General features: G+C 34.8%; 1 protein-coding gene and 1 non-coding gene across 2 annotated transcripts; one reads left to right on the top strand and one right to left on the bottom strand.

Annotated features, from left to right (window-relative positions):
* Positions 1-1,600: 1,600 nt before the first annotated feature.
* LOC129001348 (uncharacterized) lies at positions 1,601-14,180 on the bottom strand. The gene is made up of 8 exons (XM_054428629.1): positions 14,148-14,180; positions 9,016-9,098; positions 6,794-8,483; positions 6,461-6,603; positions 5,697-5,794; positions 5,485-5,644; positions 2,927-3,057; positions 1,601-1,883 (listed from the first exon to the last, which is right to left on the bottom strand). The coding sequence occupies exons 2-8, from the start codon at positions 9,086-9,088 to the stop codon at positions 1,707-1,709; spliced, it is 2,472 nt and encodes an 823-aa protein (XP_054284604.1). The 5' UTR covers positions 9,089-9,098; positions 14,148-14,180; the 3' UTR covers positions 1,601-1,706.
* Positions 14,181-17,416: 3,236 nt separating this feature from the next.
* On the top strand, positions 17,417-17,498 carry Trnas-uga (transfer RNA serine (anticodon UGA)). The gene has a single exon. It is a non-coding gene; the product is annotated as a tRNA-Ser (tRNA).
* Positions 17,499-18,865: the final 1,367 nt, after the last annotated feature.

Below are 18,865 nucleotides of genomic sequence, written 5' to 3' on the forward strand. Positions count from 1 at the left end.
TTGCATCTTAATTAACTAAAAAATCAATATAAGATTTTCTATTTGTCTGATTAGTAGTAGATATTGAGCACCGCAACAGAGGTAGAAAATATGTACCAATAAATGGCCTAAAGTGCTGTATGGAACATCATCCGTGCAAGGGGCTCTCCTACATTGTTGGTCATTATATTATTCAAAAGCTGTGCAAAGTCATGGACGAGCATTCTAGGTTCTTCTGTTCTTCTAACCGGAATTCTTGGTGTTCATCACTATATAAGAGCAACTTTAGTGTTGTGAAACACATTGTTGTTAGGCTAAACATCACACACTTTCACTAGCCACATGTTTTGCATATTGTAACTGCGAAACCTGAATGCTTAGGAAAGCTGTTCATTTATTGGCAATTTTTTAGACCCCTGGTTAGTAAGATTTTGGTGGATGTTCTTTTAAATGGACTTTGCCTGGATATCAACGTTAATAACCCAGGGTGAGTTTACAAACTACGTGTAAGCTATACCTACATAACTCTCAGAGTTACTATAGCTTACTTAACTATGAGCTTATAAAATATATGGAGGTGGAGGGCCTCCTACTTTGCTTCATGAACTAACATGGAAATTTTTTTAACTATTGCCATGTCTTAGCCCCTGTAGTGCAACAGTGACTATCGAGGAACAATTGTGATTTAAATGGTAGTTTGTTAAGTTCCGTTTTTTAAATTGATGTAATTAATGTAATTAACTCTGATACAAACTAGGGTAAACTATTTATGTTACATTATGAGTGACTTACCATTAGGAATGTGAAGCAAACCGCATACTGACCTTCTCAATTAGTACCAACGTAGCAGTTCACTAGTAAAGAGATTTACCTGTTCCAGTTGGTTCCAGTCTACCAGTCCCCAGTTTCTTACTAACCATTTTGTATAGTAGCTTTGAAACTGGCTGTGTGTAATGGATGTCCTGTTTGCAAAAGTCCTCATGAGATTTTGCCCTAGTTTATTCTACTTATATGTTCTATCTCCATGTAGGTGAACTGGTGAACAGTAATTATGTTTGTCAGATTAATATTCAGGATCATGAGTTTTCAGTAAAACGTTTGTGCTGTAGCTCTCCCAGTGTCCTTTGTCCTTCGCTAAAATTATAGAACCTAAAGTTTTTACCCACAAAGACTCTACATCCAATACCCCACAAAAACGCCTCCCTTAAGAGACTAGTCAATAGAACTTAATAAACCACCACTACCAAAATGGTTGCCAGTTTATGAAAATCTACTTTCTTCACAAAATAATTGGACTTCTTAAAAAGGTTATTCCCACTATTGAATTCTTTTTATCAATTATTTTTGAGCTGTTATTTTATAAAAAAATAATTACAAAAAAAATTATACAAAAAATTTTATTGGACTTCTTAAAAAGGTTATTCCCACTATTGAATTCTTTTTCCAATTATTTTTGAGCTGTTATTTTATACAAAACCATCGTTTTGCATTAGATAGGTACTAGCATTCCAAGAAATTTGATGGTATGTGGAACAAACCTCTCTAAAAAGCTGTGGACTTCAACAAAAGAGAAACTTTTATTCCAAGGGAATTTCATCATGAAATATCGTATTCGGTGGGTAGAATATTATATTTAACAGCAATAAATAGTAACTAAAGCATACACATAACAATGAAACTTAACAATAACAATATACACAGTTAACATTAAACTAGGAGATGAGCAGTCAGCCGACATTGAAGGTTTGCTCGGGAGGACCGGGTCGTGTGTTCTTGAGCAACCAAGGTATGTAGGGTGTGAGAGGAGTGTAGACCATCAGACCCACCCCCGCTCCAGTCTCTACACCCGCTAAGACACCCCCGTCACAGAACAGTGGGGCCCCTGAGCCTCTAGATGATGGGTCCTGCAATCAATAAACACATCTTGTATAACAGCTCCTTGTATGTGATTATACTTGTGTACAGTTAGCAGCGCTGGTCAAGTAGACAAGAAAGTTGCTGCTTACAAAAAAGGATCAGTAAATTCTTGAGCACTGTTAAAAGTTCAATTTTACATAAAGCTCTCAAGGAAGGTGCTGACAAGTTATAAATAAATGAATAAAAAAGACATTTCAAACGTTGCCTTTGAAAAAACTCTGTAAAATGTTCTGTTATTAGTTTATGGCACCTATATTAAGCCTGCTACACATGGTCAGTTTGGTGTGTTCTCATCGAAATGACACAAGAAACGAAGAAACTGACCGTGTGTAGCGGGCATTAAACAGTATTGTGAATTTATTTGTAAGATTTTTCTGACTTATCCTTTAATGTTGTTGTTGCTTGTAGAGGGCCAAAAAAATCGATGTGACTCATATGTAGGTGTCAACAGTATTCCCATTATATTCTCACAAACTATGTACCAACTTCCAGGTCTTGTGGTCTAGTATACTAACCAAGTTTGATTTAGTGGGCTAAGGTCAGCAGGATCATACATACCTGACAGGTCACAAGGGACCGCTGAGTCTTGTTATAATGGATTTATTACCATGCAGACATTGCCAATTTTTATATCTGATAATAAACAAAGCAGCTTTCATTCTAGTTTACATAAGGTCTATGTATACCCAACCCCAACAAACATTTAGAACATATCTAACCTGAATTAACAGCGAATGATCCTGACACTAGCACTAGAATGAACATGAAATGATGTGAAGAAGCTCAAAGGGTTAGTTGAAAACTGTGAATGAATCAGCATGTCTTTGCCTGAAGTCTTGAAGGATTGGCAATTCCATAGTGAAAATCTTTGAGCAAGTTTTTTATTAGCGGACACGGGGTATACTTCTTCTACCAGATAAGTATGTAGATATAATTTTTGGCGTGTTGTAAGATGTTTTCATTTACAATCATACATCTACAACAAAATGACTCGACCTAGAAAAATTAATGACTTAACAAACACACTCACATAGAATCTTGGTTCCCAAAGAATATCACAGTTAAGAGTAATGTAGGAGTAGCCTATGTCGTCTGTCATCATGCGACTTGGACCATCACAGCTGTTCATTGTACTTTGAGATCTTGCCATCTCACAGTTTTCTGAAAAAAGTCATTACAGTATTTACTGTAACTTAACATTTTAGAATGTAATATATTGCTACTATAATTGACTTTCGGGTACCGTATCCGTTCCATCAATAGTAAGTATTAAGATCTGCAACAGTATATACATTTACATTGTGTATTATCAATGGTGATATTAGCGAATTTCCCTATAGGTAAGTAGCTATTACCGTAGGTGGCACGGTAAGACTTAGGCCCGGGACCGATTTACTTTTTCATTTTGATGCCCCCAGAGGCCAAAAACACCATTCGTTCAAATTTGTATTAATGTATTCAAAAATATGTCCGTGCACGGTAACTTGAGTAATTTTTGTCCGATTTTGAAGAAGTTTGCTTTAAAGGTGTAAGGAGGGATAAACTTAAATAATTTCGCAAACCAGCATGATCGGACCATGGGAACGGGGTTTTATGGGGGCTTTTATGGGATATAAAATGGTTTTCCTCATTTTTGACCCTCAAAACACAAAATTTCTCAATTTCCCTCTAGAACTTTTAAAAGGGCTTTACAAAAATAATTTAGTATATCAAACTGTTTTTGTACGGTTATTGGTAACGGAGAAAATTAAAAAATTGTAAATTTAAAATTCCCATGTTATTCTTATGGAGAATATTGTAAAATTAAGTAGTTTTCTTGTTGTATTGGATATATTTTGATCAAACTTGGCAATTGTATTTATTTTATACTAAGCTATTAATATTTTACAAAAAAATACATTTTATTAGTTTCCTTGTAGCAGCAAACCTAGGTTCTCATTAAACCTATATGTTTTTTAAATAGATTTAATTGAAATTCAATTCAGAGAAATGGAAATTCGCTTAGTCCGCAGGTTTGCTGCGGCGGGGGTATTTTTTAGGTAAGTATGACCACTATGTTTTTCCTTGCAGTCATACTTCTCATTAGGATGTGAAATGCAGCATGACAACTTTACAGGGGTTTACAACAAAAAATAGCCCACTGTAGTGAACCAGATGAAAAAGAAAATTTGTCTATAGCTATATTGAGTTTTTATACATACAGTTTCACAATAAAATACAATATGTGTGCTAAAATTTAAGACACAAGTAGTTAACATTGGCTCATTCATCATTTAGGTTGTCTACTACCTTTATTGGATACTCCCAAAGTTGACTTTTAAAAGCCGTCAAAGCTATTAATATATTTGTCAAAACTTTATTGAGATACTAGCAGAGTACCCGTCCTTCGTACGGGGTTGGCATATAAGTATAACATGCTTATTGCAGTTATACTCAAGCATTGCGTTTGCAATGGGGTAGCAGGACACATTTTGATTGTTTCTTTTAATTTACGGTATACGATAGTATTACACATCTACCATAACCATAATGTTCTATCACTTCACCTTAACAATAGAAAAATATATTACAAATTCGCAATATATTACAAATTATTCATGTAATTAAAAACATAAACATAACTGTAAACAATCCTACTTTAAAAGGCTTAGTTCAAATTAGCTGTTTTCATAAATGCAAAAACAAATTATAGTGCTGCACCCTGTTGATTAATCTTATAACTTTTAATGCTTTTGCATATCATATAACGGTACTTTCCTGTTAAAGGGAACATTCATTATTATCGATGATTTTTTTCGATATATCGATATTAACAAATTGAAACATATCAGCTGACAACTACGATAAATATTGTTCAGTATATGAAACTGTTCTAAAAAAAATAACCTAACATAACTAACCAAACTTGCTGTAACATTTAAAAATTCCGTGTTTAACTTGCCTTTTCTATTATCAAACCCAAACGGAAGTTTTAAATGGTACAGCAAGTTTGGTTGGTTGTGTTAGGTTAGCTTAGAATAGTTTCATTTCTTAATCCATATAGACTATTTTAGCCTAAACAAGATCAGTTAGTTGTTGTTGTCAATTTGTATAGATCTAATCGGAAAACAAAAATATCGATATATCGAAAAAAATCATCGATAATAATGAATGTTCCCTTTAACAGGAAAGTACCCATATAACCAACTTTTTTTATTCGAAACAGCTGACCAAATTCTTTAATTTTTTCTTTAAATATGAAAACTCATAAGGTTAACATGGGGAACTACAGAGCCACTGGGGCGGAGCCCGAAAGGATTTTTGAGATAAGAATAGGCCTATGCCTTGATGATGTGCCGGGATTATGAGCTATCATCATGCCAAATTTCAGCCCAATCCGTCCAGTAGTTTATGCGTGATTGAGCAACACACACACACACAAACTCACAAACTTTTAGATTTATAAAATTAGTAAGATAATAAACAAGTAATATTAAGCAGTTATTTAGTCACCACAAGAAGAACAATGACAACAACATTGGAAATTGTTTTACAAAATCTTTTTTTTTTATTGGTTCAAAAAGTAAAAGAAACAAAAAAAAGCCGTACCTGATTGGGCACAGAGCCGCAGAGGGGACGGAGCTAAAGGTTGAGATGTGACTGCAGAACAGTTGATCCCTGTGAACTCCTTGTCTGTCTCAGGTAGACAAGGGACACAACGTGACCACTCCACCATGGGAGTGTGGAGTTGCACTAAACCTGCAGCACAATGTTACATTTACTCACATACAGCTCCACAACAATAAATGTGGTATTGTGACTACAGAACAGTTGATCCCTGGGAACTCCTTGTCTGTCTCAGGTAGACAAGGGACACAACGTGACCACTCCACCATGGGAGTGTGGAGTTGCACTAAACCTGCAGCACAATGTCACATGTACTCACATACAGTAGTACCACAACAATACATGTGGTATTGTGACTACAGAACAGTTGATCCCTGGGAACTCCTTGGCTGTCTCAGGTAGACAGGTAGATAATTGCTGGTGTATAACTGGTGAAGCTTGTAATTTGTATTGCCTACTCAATCTTGAAAAATCATTTTGGAAATTGTGTCTTGTTGATTTCAGTATTAACATATTTTACAATTAATGTGACGCATTTAACTTTCTATACTATGTCCGAAGTCAGATGTACTCTGAAGTATTATTTCCAAATTACAAAATAACTATGAACCTCTAATATCGCAGGTTAAAGAGATTATCAATCAATCATTAGAATAAAATGAATAGTTAGTTTTAGAGACAGTGTAGTCTCATGATAAACAATGACAGTGACAATATCCTTGCTGCCGCACCTGAGGCAAAATATCCATAAGCCCGTAAAATAACTCGCTTGGACGCTCGACATATGAAGCAATCAAAGTAATTCATTTAAATATGAAAAATTCTTGAAACTGGTAAATATACAGTAATAAATAACATTTGATAGGAAATTTCTTTAAAGTCTACATTATAAGTTATATAACTATCAAATTAAATTTGAGCTATTGTGTTTCAAAAAATCTTTAGGGGACATACTTACCAATATTGTTGGGTTCCATTCCTTGCCCACTACTTCCAGAGTTTTCTGCGTAACTTTCGTGAACCACAATTGTCTTCACGTGTCCTTTTGACATCTCTGTTAGAGGAGAAACGATGACATTTGGCGTTCCAGCCCGGAATATCCTTAAACAAAAACACCAATTAATTAGAGTTGGATCATTTCTTTTTTAGATCAAAATAAAAATGTATTAAATGAACACCAAAATGAGTTCTTTACAAACACAAATTTTACGGCAACTAAAGTATGTTTCAACAAATTCATGACCATGCAATCAAATACCCTACAACATCTAGAGTCAATAAGAAAACTTACCTCAGAGCACATGAGGCTGAAGTAACAACCCAATCTAATGCATAAACCGATCCAAAACATAAAGTCTGATCGTTAGAGACAAATTTAACTTCCTGAGTGCATTTTCCATCAGTAACCTTGGCACAAGGGTCAGTGGACTCGGGTTGAGTCTGTATTTCAGATGGTTGAATGGCATTTGACAGGTGTAACTCAGGAAGCATGGTTGTTGCTGTAACTGATTGGCTTCCATCCGATTCTGTTGCATTTTTAGATGATTTTGTGTCATCAAATTCTGATCCAATATGCATCTGCGAGTCATGTTCCTTGACCATAACACCCAATTCCAATAGCTTTTCACCCCCTTCTGTTGTATTTTCTGAAGATTTGGTGTCACTTATGGCTTGTTCATTATGTACCTGTGAATCATTTTCTTTCACCATAATATCTGGTTCTAATTGATTTTCATCATCAACAATAGTAGAATTCGGGTCTTCATTTTGTGAAAGATCTATATTTTCCTGATATATATCATTCTCACTTAGCTTTAAATTGGTGGTTTCAGTTTCCTTGCTAATATTTGTTAAATTATCTTCACTCGATACTTTTTTCTTTGTATCTAATGTTGGTATAACAGGTGAGTTTAAGATATCTTCTACATTTTCTTTGCTACTAGGTATTGGGTCTTCTGGTGTCTCATTATGCTGGTCATCGGTTAGAGGATCTTCAGTTGGCAAAAGAGTTGTTTCTTGGGTAGGTAATTTTGAAACCATAGACGTAGACATGTGTGGGATTTCATCCTCCAAAGCACTAATGTTTTTCAGATTATCTGTAGTTTCCTGAGGATAAATAGGACTTTCTTCTTTATTATTGTAGATTGTGTCATTAGTATCTTGAGGACCTTCTTGAGCTGTTGTGTTTAAGGAATCGTCATCTAGTGTATTATCTTTGTTTGTTACACTCTCTTGTGGAACATTTCCTTTTTCTATGTTTGCATTGCTACTTTTACTATTTTCTTCTTTTACAGTACCGTTTAATATATCCAAGGAACTAACTGTATTTTCCTCTGGGTTCTTTTCAATTATATACTCCTCTATCTTCGGTGTTTGGTCATACGAAAACATCATAATAGAACTGTCATTTTCTGGTTCATTTGATTCCACTAATACCTTTGTACCATTTTTATCTTCCAGCACTCCTGGATCTTTATCTTTCTCATCATCATCATCTTCAGAAGAAATGTCTTGCCACATTTCTAAAGGTGAGTCTGCCACCATCTCTTCTTCCACTTCTTCTATTCCCCCTTCCTCTTCATCAGCCTCAGCTGATTCATGAATCTCAGAATCATCATTGTCATCAGAAATCGGCAAAGTCGCCTCTGTCACAGGTGATTTTTTCACAGAGTTTACACTTTGGGCTACTTTCTGCAACACTTGATCTATTTCATTTTCTAGTATGTTGAGGGTCGTGGTCCTTGCTGTCATGGGTTCTGGGTGTGTTGTCGCCATAGCGAGCGGAGGCTTGTAGCCAGTTCTGTTGGTGGCCCTGCAGCACACAAAGTGAGCGCTGGGGGTGAAGGCTGATTTGAGCCCCTCACAGTGCTGCCCTACCCCAGTGTCGGGTAGAAAATCCTCATCAAGAGTGCAATCCAGCCCCAACAAGCAGTAGCCTCCTCCTCCACCACAAGTCTTCACTCCAGAGATCACAAACAGTCCTGAAATTTAAAAAAAGTGTTAAATAAAATTAGTAGTGAGCTATTTATAAAGAACCAATTTGAAATACACCTAACTATGTATGGTTACAGATTTAAGTGAAGATTTAGAAGGGCAAAAGGGTAATGATGGTTAAATTGACATGGGTCCTTTTCATGCTTCAATGCAGTGATAATCGTTATTCTTTTAACTCTGGGTAATAGAGTAATAGAGTTAGACTATTTCATACTGTTGACTCCCTTTCTGTAACTTGCAGACTTAGGCTGATAAGGTCAGTGTTGAGAATTGATCATAGTTTTTCCTCCTTGAGAAATTAACCTCAATTTGTACTATCCAGCCATAGAATAAATAAACACCACTGGCTTATGATCCAGCTTAGAGAGAATGCCTCTCAAACAGCTCTATAAAAGTTCCTCCTAAGCTGGGAGCAAGGTAATGCAATGCTCTAAGGACCATTCCGCAAACTGGCCGGGATTTGTCTGAACAGTCACTACCAACAAAACACAAGCCTGGTAAGCATAGTTCGATGATTACCTGGATCAACTAGTGGAAAAATCTTGGGAGCCGCCAAGGTGAAAGGTAGCCATAGTAGCCATATCACGGTCATTCTGGTGTAACTGCAACAGAGAATTATTTTAACATCAAGCTATGTGATAAGTTCAAATCATAGACTAAGCAACACAAGTAGACTTCTTTTCCCATTGTAAACTTTGAAGCTTTTCATGATTTGTGCTTTACTGTTTGGTTATATAACTAGGAGACCCGTTATTTTTTATGGTTGGATCGTTTTATTTGGTTAAATGAGGGTTTAAATGGCTGAAATAACAAAAGAAACAAATTGTAAACAAAACACGACCTCTACAATGCGGTACAGAACTAACCATAAAATTGGCCTCAGCTGTTCCATAAGGATGACAAATCTACTAATGGAGTATGTTTTATCTATATGGTTCAAATATTTTCAAATCAGCTTCTCTGCTTCAAATTCCATTGAACAATGGACACTGGTTCACAGTTTCTTCTGCACTAATGAGATGATATAAGGTCTTTTGTTCTCCCATTAACATAAGATGAGATTAAGTTTCAGTCAGCAATAGCTATTGGCATGGTTTTAATTGGTTCCAGCAAAGATTTATGTATATATCTGGGAAGGAACATGAATACAGTAATTGGTTTGAATAAGTGACAGCGTTGACTGTTGGATATTGATGTAAACGTTGTTCTACACATAGATCAGCTTTACCATTTTTTATTAAAAAAGAACATATCAATTATTATAGTATCAACTATTTGAGATTGGGACATGCATAGATGCATATTTTAACCCAAATATGAGTGAAAGTGAAAGATGAGTGAAGAATGTTGTAAGATGATCTGTGTGTGTAGCTTTGCTACTGCCTAAGATCAGGTGATTCACTAGTCAGATCATTTACTTAAAACCCAATTATCAGGAACACCTGGGTCCAGTTGTTAACCATCAAAAAGCTACTGACTCTTCTCAGGATCGAGTGGCGACCTTTTAATTGTTGGGCAAGCTTTATAACCACTTGGCTACGGCTACCCAGCCAATTTGATACTTACTTACTTACCACATAATTGAATGAGCCACTTGCAGAGTATGCTTCAGTCTAAAATTATATTTTCTGGCTTAGATATTGTTACTAATATAGAGTTGATGTGTCGTTTAAGATGTCGCACCTTCCAATAAGGTTTCCTATCTGCATTATTTGGTTCTAAGTTTGACAGAAATCGGTAATTTGCATCAGCACAACCTGTCCGTGGCTCAATTGAACTTCATGAAGCAAGAGTTTTTATTGATTTCATGTACAATTTTATTGATTATAAATGCTTCAAATGTAAATGTTCGTGGGAAAACTCAAAGGTTAAATTACAACTGTATTATTTTTTTATATTTTATTAATGTGCCAAGCACACTAACTATTTTTTAACAATTTTTTATTGTACTTTGTCTATATAATTTTGACACACTGTGGCATCTGAAGATGTGCTGTTGGTTAGTAGTGGGCGTTTGAAGGCTGTTGTCATACAATAGGTTGTCAGTATTCAGACAGACACCGTTACCTGTTGGTGTGTGACTGGACTGGGTCAACAGGAGTAAAATCTCTCTCTCTATCTCTCTCTCATACACTCACACACACACACACACACACCTATACTAATTACATACATTTGCCTGTCCAAACTGGAATAGAGACTGCCTGTCTTGAACAATTTGAGACTTATTAAAAATCAATGTCTGTAACGGGCCAAGTAAGATTACAGCTCATTTGCAACTCTTACCTCACATAACTGTTACACTAAGTGTACCTGTTTGGCTAGTTCAACAAGCTATTGGGAGAATAATTTAGTTCTTCCCCATCTCTTTAGATGTTTAGTTTGTTTGAGGTACAAAAGAGGCCTGAGGCACAAGTATGTAAGATATAAAGTCAATGGTAATATTCAAACCTTAGGAATCAGCAGCTAAAAATATAAATATTGTATCTACAAAAGTTATATTATGTCTATTGCATGTCATATTATATATATATATATATATATATATATAAAAAACCAAGCTAAGTATTTAAGCAAATTGTGTTTTTGGTTTCTAAGGACTTACAACGTTACAACGTTACAATGGTCCTGCACTTAGATATGTACCGGTACCACAATGCTACCGGTACTTATCTACAGTGTTGTTTGGTAAAAGGTGAATACAAAAATAAGTAAGCTTGTTAGCATGGATACATTGTTGTGCAGCTTTAAAATTTAAGCACAAGCAGCAGAAATAGTTATAAGTTGTCTTTAAAATAAATCACTTTTATCATTTGATGGTGTAAAAATTGATACTATCATTTTTGGGGGGTCTAAGAATATGAGAAAGTTGTTTTGGGGGAAGTACTGGTACAGAGTATGGACATTGAATACGGATAATCAGGTACATCTACGTACGTACCAATGTAGATGGGACATAATCCTTTTGGCGGTAAGGTCAATCATAGTGGTGAGTCGAGACCGAAATCGACACATTGGAAAAGTGATATTAGCAACATCCGTGATTCTGTTACGATCACAACGACATGACATTGTAAAGATTAACTGAGATCTCATCGACATCCCCAATCACCCACTGCAGTTGTGATTTTTACTTCACACAACAGCTATAGAAACACTAGTGAATGATGAAAGCCTCGGTTTTAGGCTACTGGGGACAAATTTTGAAAAATGTCAGATTCCCAGTACTATACAAGACTGATTCACTGTCTTTTCTGACGGATATCTAAACTCAAGTACAGTAAATTTATGAACACGTAGAATCTTCGGTTTCCCGGTCAGGATGGTATCATTGACTATACACTATAGTCAATTATGGTATCTAGTCATTTTATTCCAATTGCATTACAGTCAGAAATGGGTACAGTTCTGCGGAGAAAACGCCATATATTATCTGCTTGTATATCGATATATAGCAGATTATATATATAATATGGTTAGATATATCGCTTTAATTTTTTTTTTTTTTTTTGAAAGATCAAACTATCTATCTATTATCTGTTTAAGTTTTTATAATGTGTTTAACATCGAATTGAGTAATTTAATGGTATGTATACATTTTAATTGAGGTTTAATGAAACCAACTTATCAATACCAGTAAGTTATTCACTCAAAAAGAAAAAAAATTTTTTTATTTAACAAAACAAACAATACGGTAACCAAAAACGTATTGATATGATTACCACATAGGGTTCGAAAATGTATAGTTTCTTCAATTTTTTGTAGTACAAATTTATGATAAAATCAAGGATAAAAAACAACTTATAGCCTATATATTCATATTTTATCTGATAATATATCACAGGTTCTATGTCAACGTTAACATATCAGTATAAGTTCTAAGAAAGAATCTTTATACAAAGAACTCTTTGTTAATATAGCGAATTTCCCATATAGGGAAAAAGCTATTACTGTAGGTCTCATGGTAAGACCTGGACCCGGGACCGATTTATTTTTTCGTTTTGAGGTCCCCAGAGGCCAGAAACACCATCCGTTGAAGTTTATATATATTATATTTATTTATATATGTGTCCGTTAGCACGATAACTCGAGCAAAAATGATCCGATTTTGATGAAATTTTGTTTAAAAGTGTAAACCTACATTTATTCAAACGAGTTCGCGAACCAGTATGATCGGACCATGGGAACGCGGGTTTATTGGGGGTTTTATGGGGGTAAAAATGGGGTTTTCCATTTTTGATCCTAAAAACACAAAATTTTGCAATTTCTTACCAAACCATTTTATAGAGCTTAAACAAAGAAATAATTTAGTATATTGAAGGGCAGTTGTAAAAAGTGTAAATTCAAAATTCCCCTGTTATATTTATGGAGAAAATGAAAACTGTTGTAGTTTACTATCTATGGATAAATGCTCATCAAATATTTGGCAAATTTATTTATTTCACCCTATGCTAATAACGTTTGTTCAAAAACACTTTTTACCTTACCCGTAGCAGCAAACCTAAGCACTCGTTAAATCTAATGTTATTTAAATTGGGAATAAATATGTCTTATTTATGGAAATATTTTAGTAAAAATATGTAATTAGACAAGTTGAAATTTGCTTATTCTGCAGGTTTGCTGCAGTGGGGGTATTTTTTTTATAGATGACATATCTTATTCTTATAAACATGATTGGTATCTGATGAATGACGTAGCCTATGCAGTAAATTAGGACATAATGTTTCAAAACTGGGCCTCATTTTATTTCTAAAGGAGTTGGGCCATGTTTGAATAACAAAATACATTCTCAGCAAGCTATTGAATACAGTGAAATGTATTCAATAGATACATGGTGGATGTATGTGTGTGTGTGTTGTTTGTATGTGTGTGTAGTGAAATGTATGTATGTGTGGTACTGTGTCCAGTGTATCATGATCGGTAATCTAGTTTTCTAAGAGTATGACGTGTAAATTTACATTTTGGCGTCACAGACACAATGAGGACAGACCAAAGACAAGCATATACAGGGTTTCGGCTTTTGGTTTTTTAAGCCATAAAACGTGATAATATAAAACTTCATGATTCTATGTAATGTGCAGACAAACCGGTAATTTCATTTATGTAGAAGTGTGCATTTGGAGCCAAGATCTTTTGGGGAAAGAACTTGCTGTTATTCTTTAATGACTTAAATGTTCATAATGTTTATACCGTTTCATAACCTTGTGAACAACTCTTAAATATTAGACTATAGCAATTGTATTTTAATCTACTTTTCTTTCTAATTTTATGTGAATAAAATCTGTAAAATTATACCCAAAGCTACAAAAAAATTGAAAAAAATGTGTTTGGTTAAAATAAAGCTAAGTGTTGTTTGGTTATTTATAATTTCTTAAAAGACACAGTTTCTGATACAGAATGGTTTATAGTTTAATTACTAGGCATGTAAATATTAGAATAATTACGTTTGCTACACAATGTAAAAATTGTCAAAAACGATAAATAAATAAATGTTTAAGTTTTTAATTTTTTGATCTAGTAGGTAGACATTATGGATAACAGACCAAACAAAAAAGAAAACAAAACATTGAATTAAACCGTGTTAACATAGTTTATGTTTACAAATAAACGTATTTCTTACATTACTTAGGTCATAAAACATCACTTCTTACCTTGGACTAGGAGCAAGAGACGGCAAGAGACTGGTGAAGAGCGGCACGGGATTCTCCGACTATCACCGACAACTACCGGCAACACCCGAACAATCGGCCGATGACAGCCGAACACACCCGACAATACACGAATTCCGCATTGTTGTGGCACGGCGCACCTTTCAAAGGTAGGGTGCTTTCCTCTGACCTGCATTTCAACAAATGCTCGTATGTCTGTTTTGCATTAGTTGGCATAATTCTTTACTTTCGTTATCCCCATTTCAAACAATGCCCCTTGCTAAGAGGAACACCGATTCGCAAGTTTTAGCTTTCCCTCTGGGTCGTTTTATGTTGTATATTTCAACATGGGTTCTATCTTTTTTGTCATCAATTTTCTCTTTGAACTATTTTACCTGTTTTACTAACAAAATAAAGTCGTAATACACGTATCATCAGCTTAGAAGTTTACTTTTACTTTATTATGCCATTATAACAGTAGTTAGAGTTAGGTAATAAAATTAATTATAAGGACGCAATTTAAAAAAATCTAATTCACGCTAACTAGAAAATTTTAAAAACTATTATGACATCCAGTTTTCGTACACGCAACTGTATTATTGACGTGACTGCTGCATTGACATTTATTATTTTAAATTCGCTAAACAACGTCCAAAAAATATCTATTTATTTGTGTGGTGTGTGTTTATTCTAAAGTACCAGAATTTGTTTTCTTAAACGTAGAGTATCAGAACAAGGGTGTAGAGTGTAGACTGATTAGAGGTGTAATATATACTGTAGCAGTAACTGGACTTGATGACCGCGGACTGGTTAGGATGCAGGAATCCCGCTCTTGTAACTCCAATACTGGACTGACAGGTCGTCGTCCTGACCTTAGCCTCAGCGTGACCGTGGCCGATACATGAGCTGAACAGTAGACAATTCACGAACTGAACAATAGACAATTCACGAACTGAACTGTAGACCATTCACAAACTGAACAGTAGACAATTCACGAACTGAACAGTAGACAATTCACGAACTGAGCAGTAGACAATGCACAAACTGAACAGTAGACAATTCACGAACTGAACAGTAGACAATTCACGAACTGAACATTAGACAATTCACGAACTGAACAGTAGACAATTCATGAACTGAACTGTAGTCAATTCATGAACTGAACTGTAGACAATTCACGAACTGAACAGTAGACAATTCACGAACTGAACTGTAGACAATTCAAGAACAGAACAGTAGACAATTCACGAACTGAGCTGTAGACAATTCACGAACTTAACAGTAGACAAATCGATTTACGGACTGAACACCAGACAATAAACAAACTGTACAGTACTACTCGCAGTAATTTCCTAAACAGCATACAATCAGAAAAGTGTTAAGAGGTAAACAAACAGTGCAAGCGGCTTTTACTATAGCCTAGCCTCCTCATCCTGGCACTGGCATGAGCTAGACACGGGCCATTTAGGCTATTGCCTATTAATTTTAACTGTATTTATGGTGTGTTCAATTTATGTCGATTTATTTCGTACTATTTTAGGTCAAACTATACACTACATGAATAGTTACAATTCAAAAACATACGACATATCTTCACCTTTATAAAATCCAAAAAACCGTAACTTCAAGCATTTTTAGTTCTCATTCCTTAGAAAAATTTTCGTGATTCGTGTTGGTGTTGGTTTTTTAGTATTTTACTGTACTAAATGGCTCTCAATTATTTCAAATTTGGGTTAGGTAGACATAATCATTTTATGTTTAATTTTCTGTTATAACATCAGAATACAAACATTAGTTTACACATTGTATAGATTATTGTAGGCATTTTTATTTAAATTAGTTGTTAATTCAGTGAAATTACAAAAAGAAGTAAGTTACGGTTCGCTCTAGTATAATACCCCTGCCGCAACAAACCTACCGACTAAGAGAATTTCCATTTGTCTGAATTTATGTTTAATTAAATCTATATAAATAACATTTAGGTTTAACGAATACCTAGGTTTGCTGCTGCAAGGAAACTAATACAGTGTGGTTTTTAGTAAAATATAATACCTTAGGCCTATAATAAAATAAATAAATTTGCCAAGTTTGATCAAAATATATCCATAAACAAGCAAACTACAACAATTTACAATATTCTCCATAAGAATACCATGGGAATTTTAGATTTACAATTTTTTTTAAATCTTCTCCATTACCAATAACCGCACAAAAAACTTTGATATACCTACTAAATTATTTGTTTTTTAAGCTCTTTAAAGGGAAATTGGGAAATTGTGTGTTTTGAGGGTCAAAAATTAGAAAACCCAATTTTTACCCCCATAAAACCCCGTTCCCATGGTCCGATCATGCTGGTTCGCGAACTCGTTCAAGTTTATCCCGCCTTGCACCTTTAAACCAAATTTCATCAAAATCGGACAAAAATTACTCGAGTTATCGCGTTCACGGACACACATAACTTAAAATTTACATATAAATTTGAACGGGCATGTGTTTTTGGCCTCTGGGGACATCAAAATGAAAAAGTAAATCGGTCCGCGGCGCAAGGCGTACGCCTCGGGTCCGCGGGCCTTAGGTCTTAAGAGTCTTCCTTAGTGGAAGCCATGTTGGATTTCTTCCCCATAAGAACAATGTTAAACATTACATCATTTGTGGACACGTAACGGCGTTATTTGTTAAGATATAGCTTTGAAATTTATAATTTGTATTTTTAACATAATAGACTCGTGACTGAGGTTTTTGAATTTCGAAAATCCATTTTCATTTCCTTTCAATAATTAGCTTAATTTTAAGCTAATTAATAATCAATTATTCTTAATAAAAACTAAAAATTGTGAAATAAAAAACGTCAATCTCTAGAGGACCGCAATTCCTTAAATTTAACTCCTTATCCATAATTATATGACAATTTGCTGATGAGATATTTGGACCCAAAGTTAACATTGTTCTTATGGGGAAGAAATCCAACATGGCTTCCACTAAGGAAGACTCTTAACCGTGCCACCAGCGGTAATACTGTAACTACTTCCCTATAGGGAAATTCGCTAAAACGCCCAACTTAAATCGTACAGAAAATTACGTTACAATTGTCTTCAACTGATTCATATGGATTATTATAGGAGTATGAGCAAGGCCGCACTAGGAGTCCTTCCGCTTCCCTTCGCGCGTCCGGATTTGTAATTGCCGAAAGGATTATTTAGTGACCCAAAATCTAACCTCACTCGACGTGTTGGCTGCTGTCAGTATTGTTGGTTGCGCTCTCCCCCTCCATGGCTGCGGTGTCCGAGTGGTTAAGGAGTTGGACTTGAAATCCAATGGGTTCTACCCGCACAGGTTCGAATCCTGTCCGCAGCGCAAAACTTTTTACCTCTTGTTTCAACCATTTGGGACCATTACTAGGGTTGCTCGGAAATTATTTTATTTCGTTTAGTCATCGAGCTTGGTTAAAAATATTTTTACAAAAGTGATTTCATTTTAAATCTGAAGCTATTAAATTTTTCTGCAATAAACTCATGAACAAATAAAACTTAAATTAGATGTGTTGCGTAGCCGAACATTGTATTGCATTGTTTGTATTTTTTTTTATAAACTCCCTATAGGGAAGTAGCTACGTTAACGTACTACCATGGTCAATTGTTACTTATGGTTCAGCATTTTGTAATTTTTCGTTTCAGGGTCTCAAAACTGTTGATAAAATTTGTACTAAAAAGTTGTTGATGCATAAAATAAGTACACAATCTAATGTTCTACCGCTTGTTACTTAAAAAAAAAACTTTATCAAGTTGCATTTATTTATTTTTTGCGCCTTAAGAAATTTTATTTTTAGGAGGACCGTCCAAATTAAAATCCTAATCTTGTTACTGTACTATACAACATTGACTTTTAAATTCAACATTCAATATAGCATTAATTTTGTTATTCCGATGAGGATGAGGCAATGACAATTATTAACTGTATCATTTGTGTCTAGATCCAGAATCGTCCCAACTTTTGATCAAATCAGTACCTTCAGATTTGAAAGACACCTAAATTCGTAGAGGCGACAAATATATTGTATAGGTATTAAATAGTTTTAGTATATTGTCTTTCTTGTTATATTATTAACTGCCCTCAATTATACAACTTAAGAACATTTCTTTTTTATATTATTATAGGGCTGTAAAAATCAATAAAACCCAAAAAGTTTGTTCTCCTTGGAGCCGTAATTATTCATTGGGCCAACTAAGACTCATTTGACGAGGATTTTTATTCGTCGAATAGATTAAAGATTTTCGTAAAAGTGCAAAGTAGAATCATAGATTAAACATACTCTGTTTAATCTATGGTAGAATTAATTGTAGCTCTACATAAAAATTAGTAGTAAAGTTAGTCAACAATTGTTTTTATCTTCAATAATATACCCACTACATGCATTTCACAGTTTGAATGTTGTTAAACATGCATTCCGTTTTTAAACAATTCGTAAGTTAATTAATTATACGAAACCGAAACGTCTCGCGCATACTAACAGGCGGCAAGTCTGAGGTCGGCAAAGCAGTTCACAACTGCACTGTGCTGCTAGTGGAGCGCGGCGGACAATAATAGAAGCTGGCCAACGCAGTAGATCTACAGTAGGTATTCTCCGACTCCCCTTGGCCTTCCCATGTTGCTCAGCAGCGTTGAAATAAAATCATATCCGATAAATAATCAAACTTATGATTTTTGATTGAGTAATACAGTAT

Source organism: Macrosteles quadrilineatus, unplaced genomic scaffold (genome assembly GCF_028750875.1).
Source record: "Macrosteles quadrilineatus isolate MER2022 unplaced genomic scaffold, UCM_ALF_1.0 Scaffold_1__1_contigs__length_201487025, whole genome shotgun sequence".
NCBI classification, from domain to species: domain Eukaryota; kingdom Metazoa; phylum Arthropoda; class Insecta; order Hemiptera; family Cicadellidae; genus Macrosteles; species Macrosteles quadrilineatus.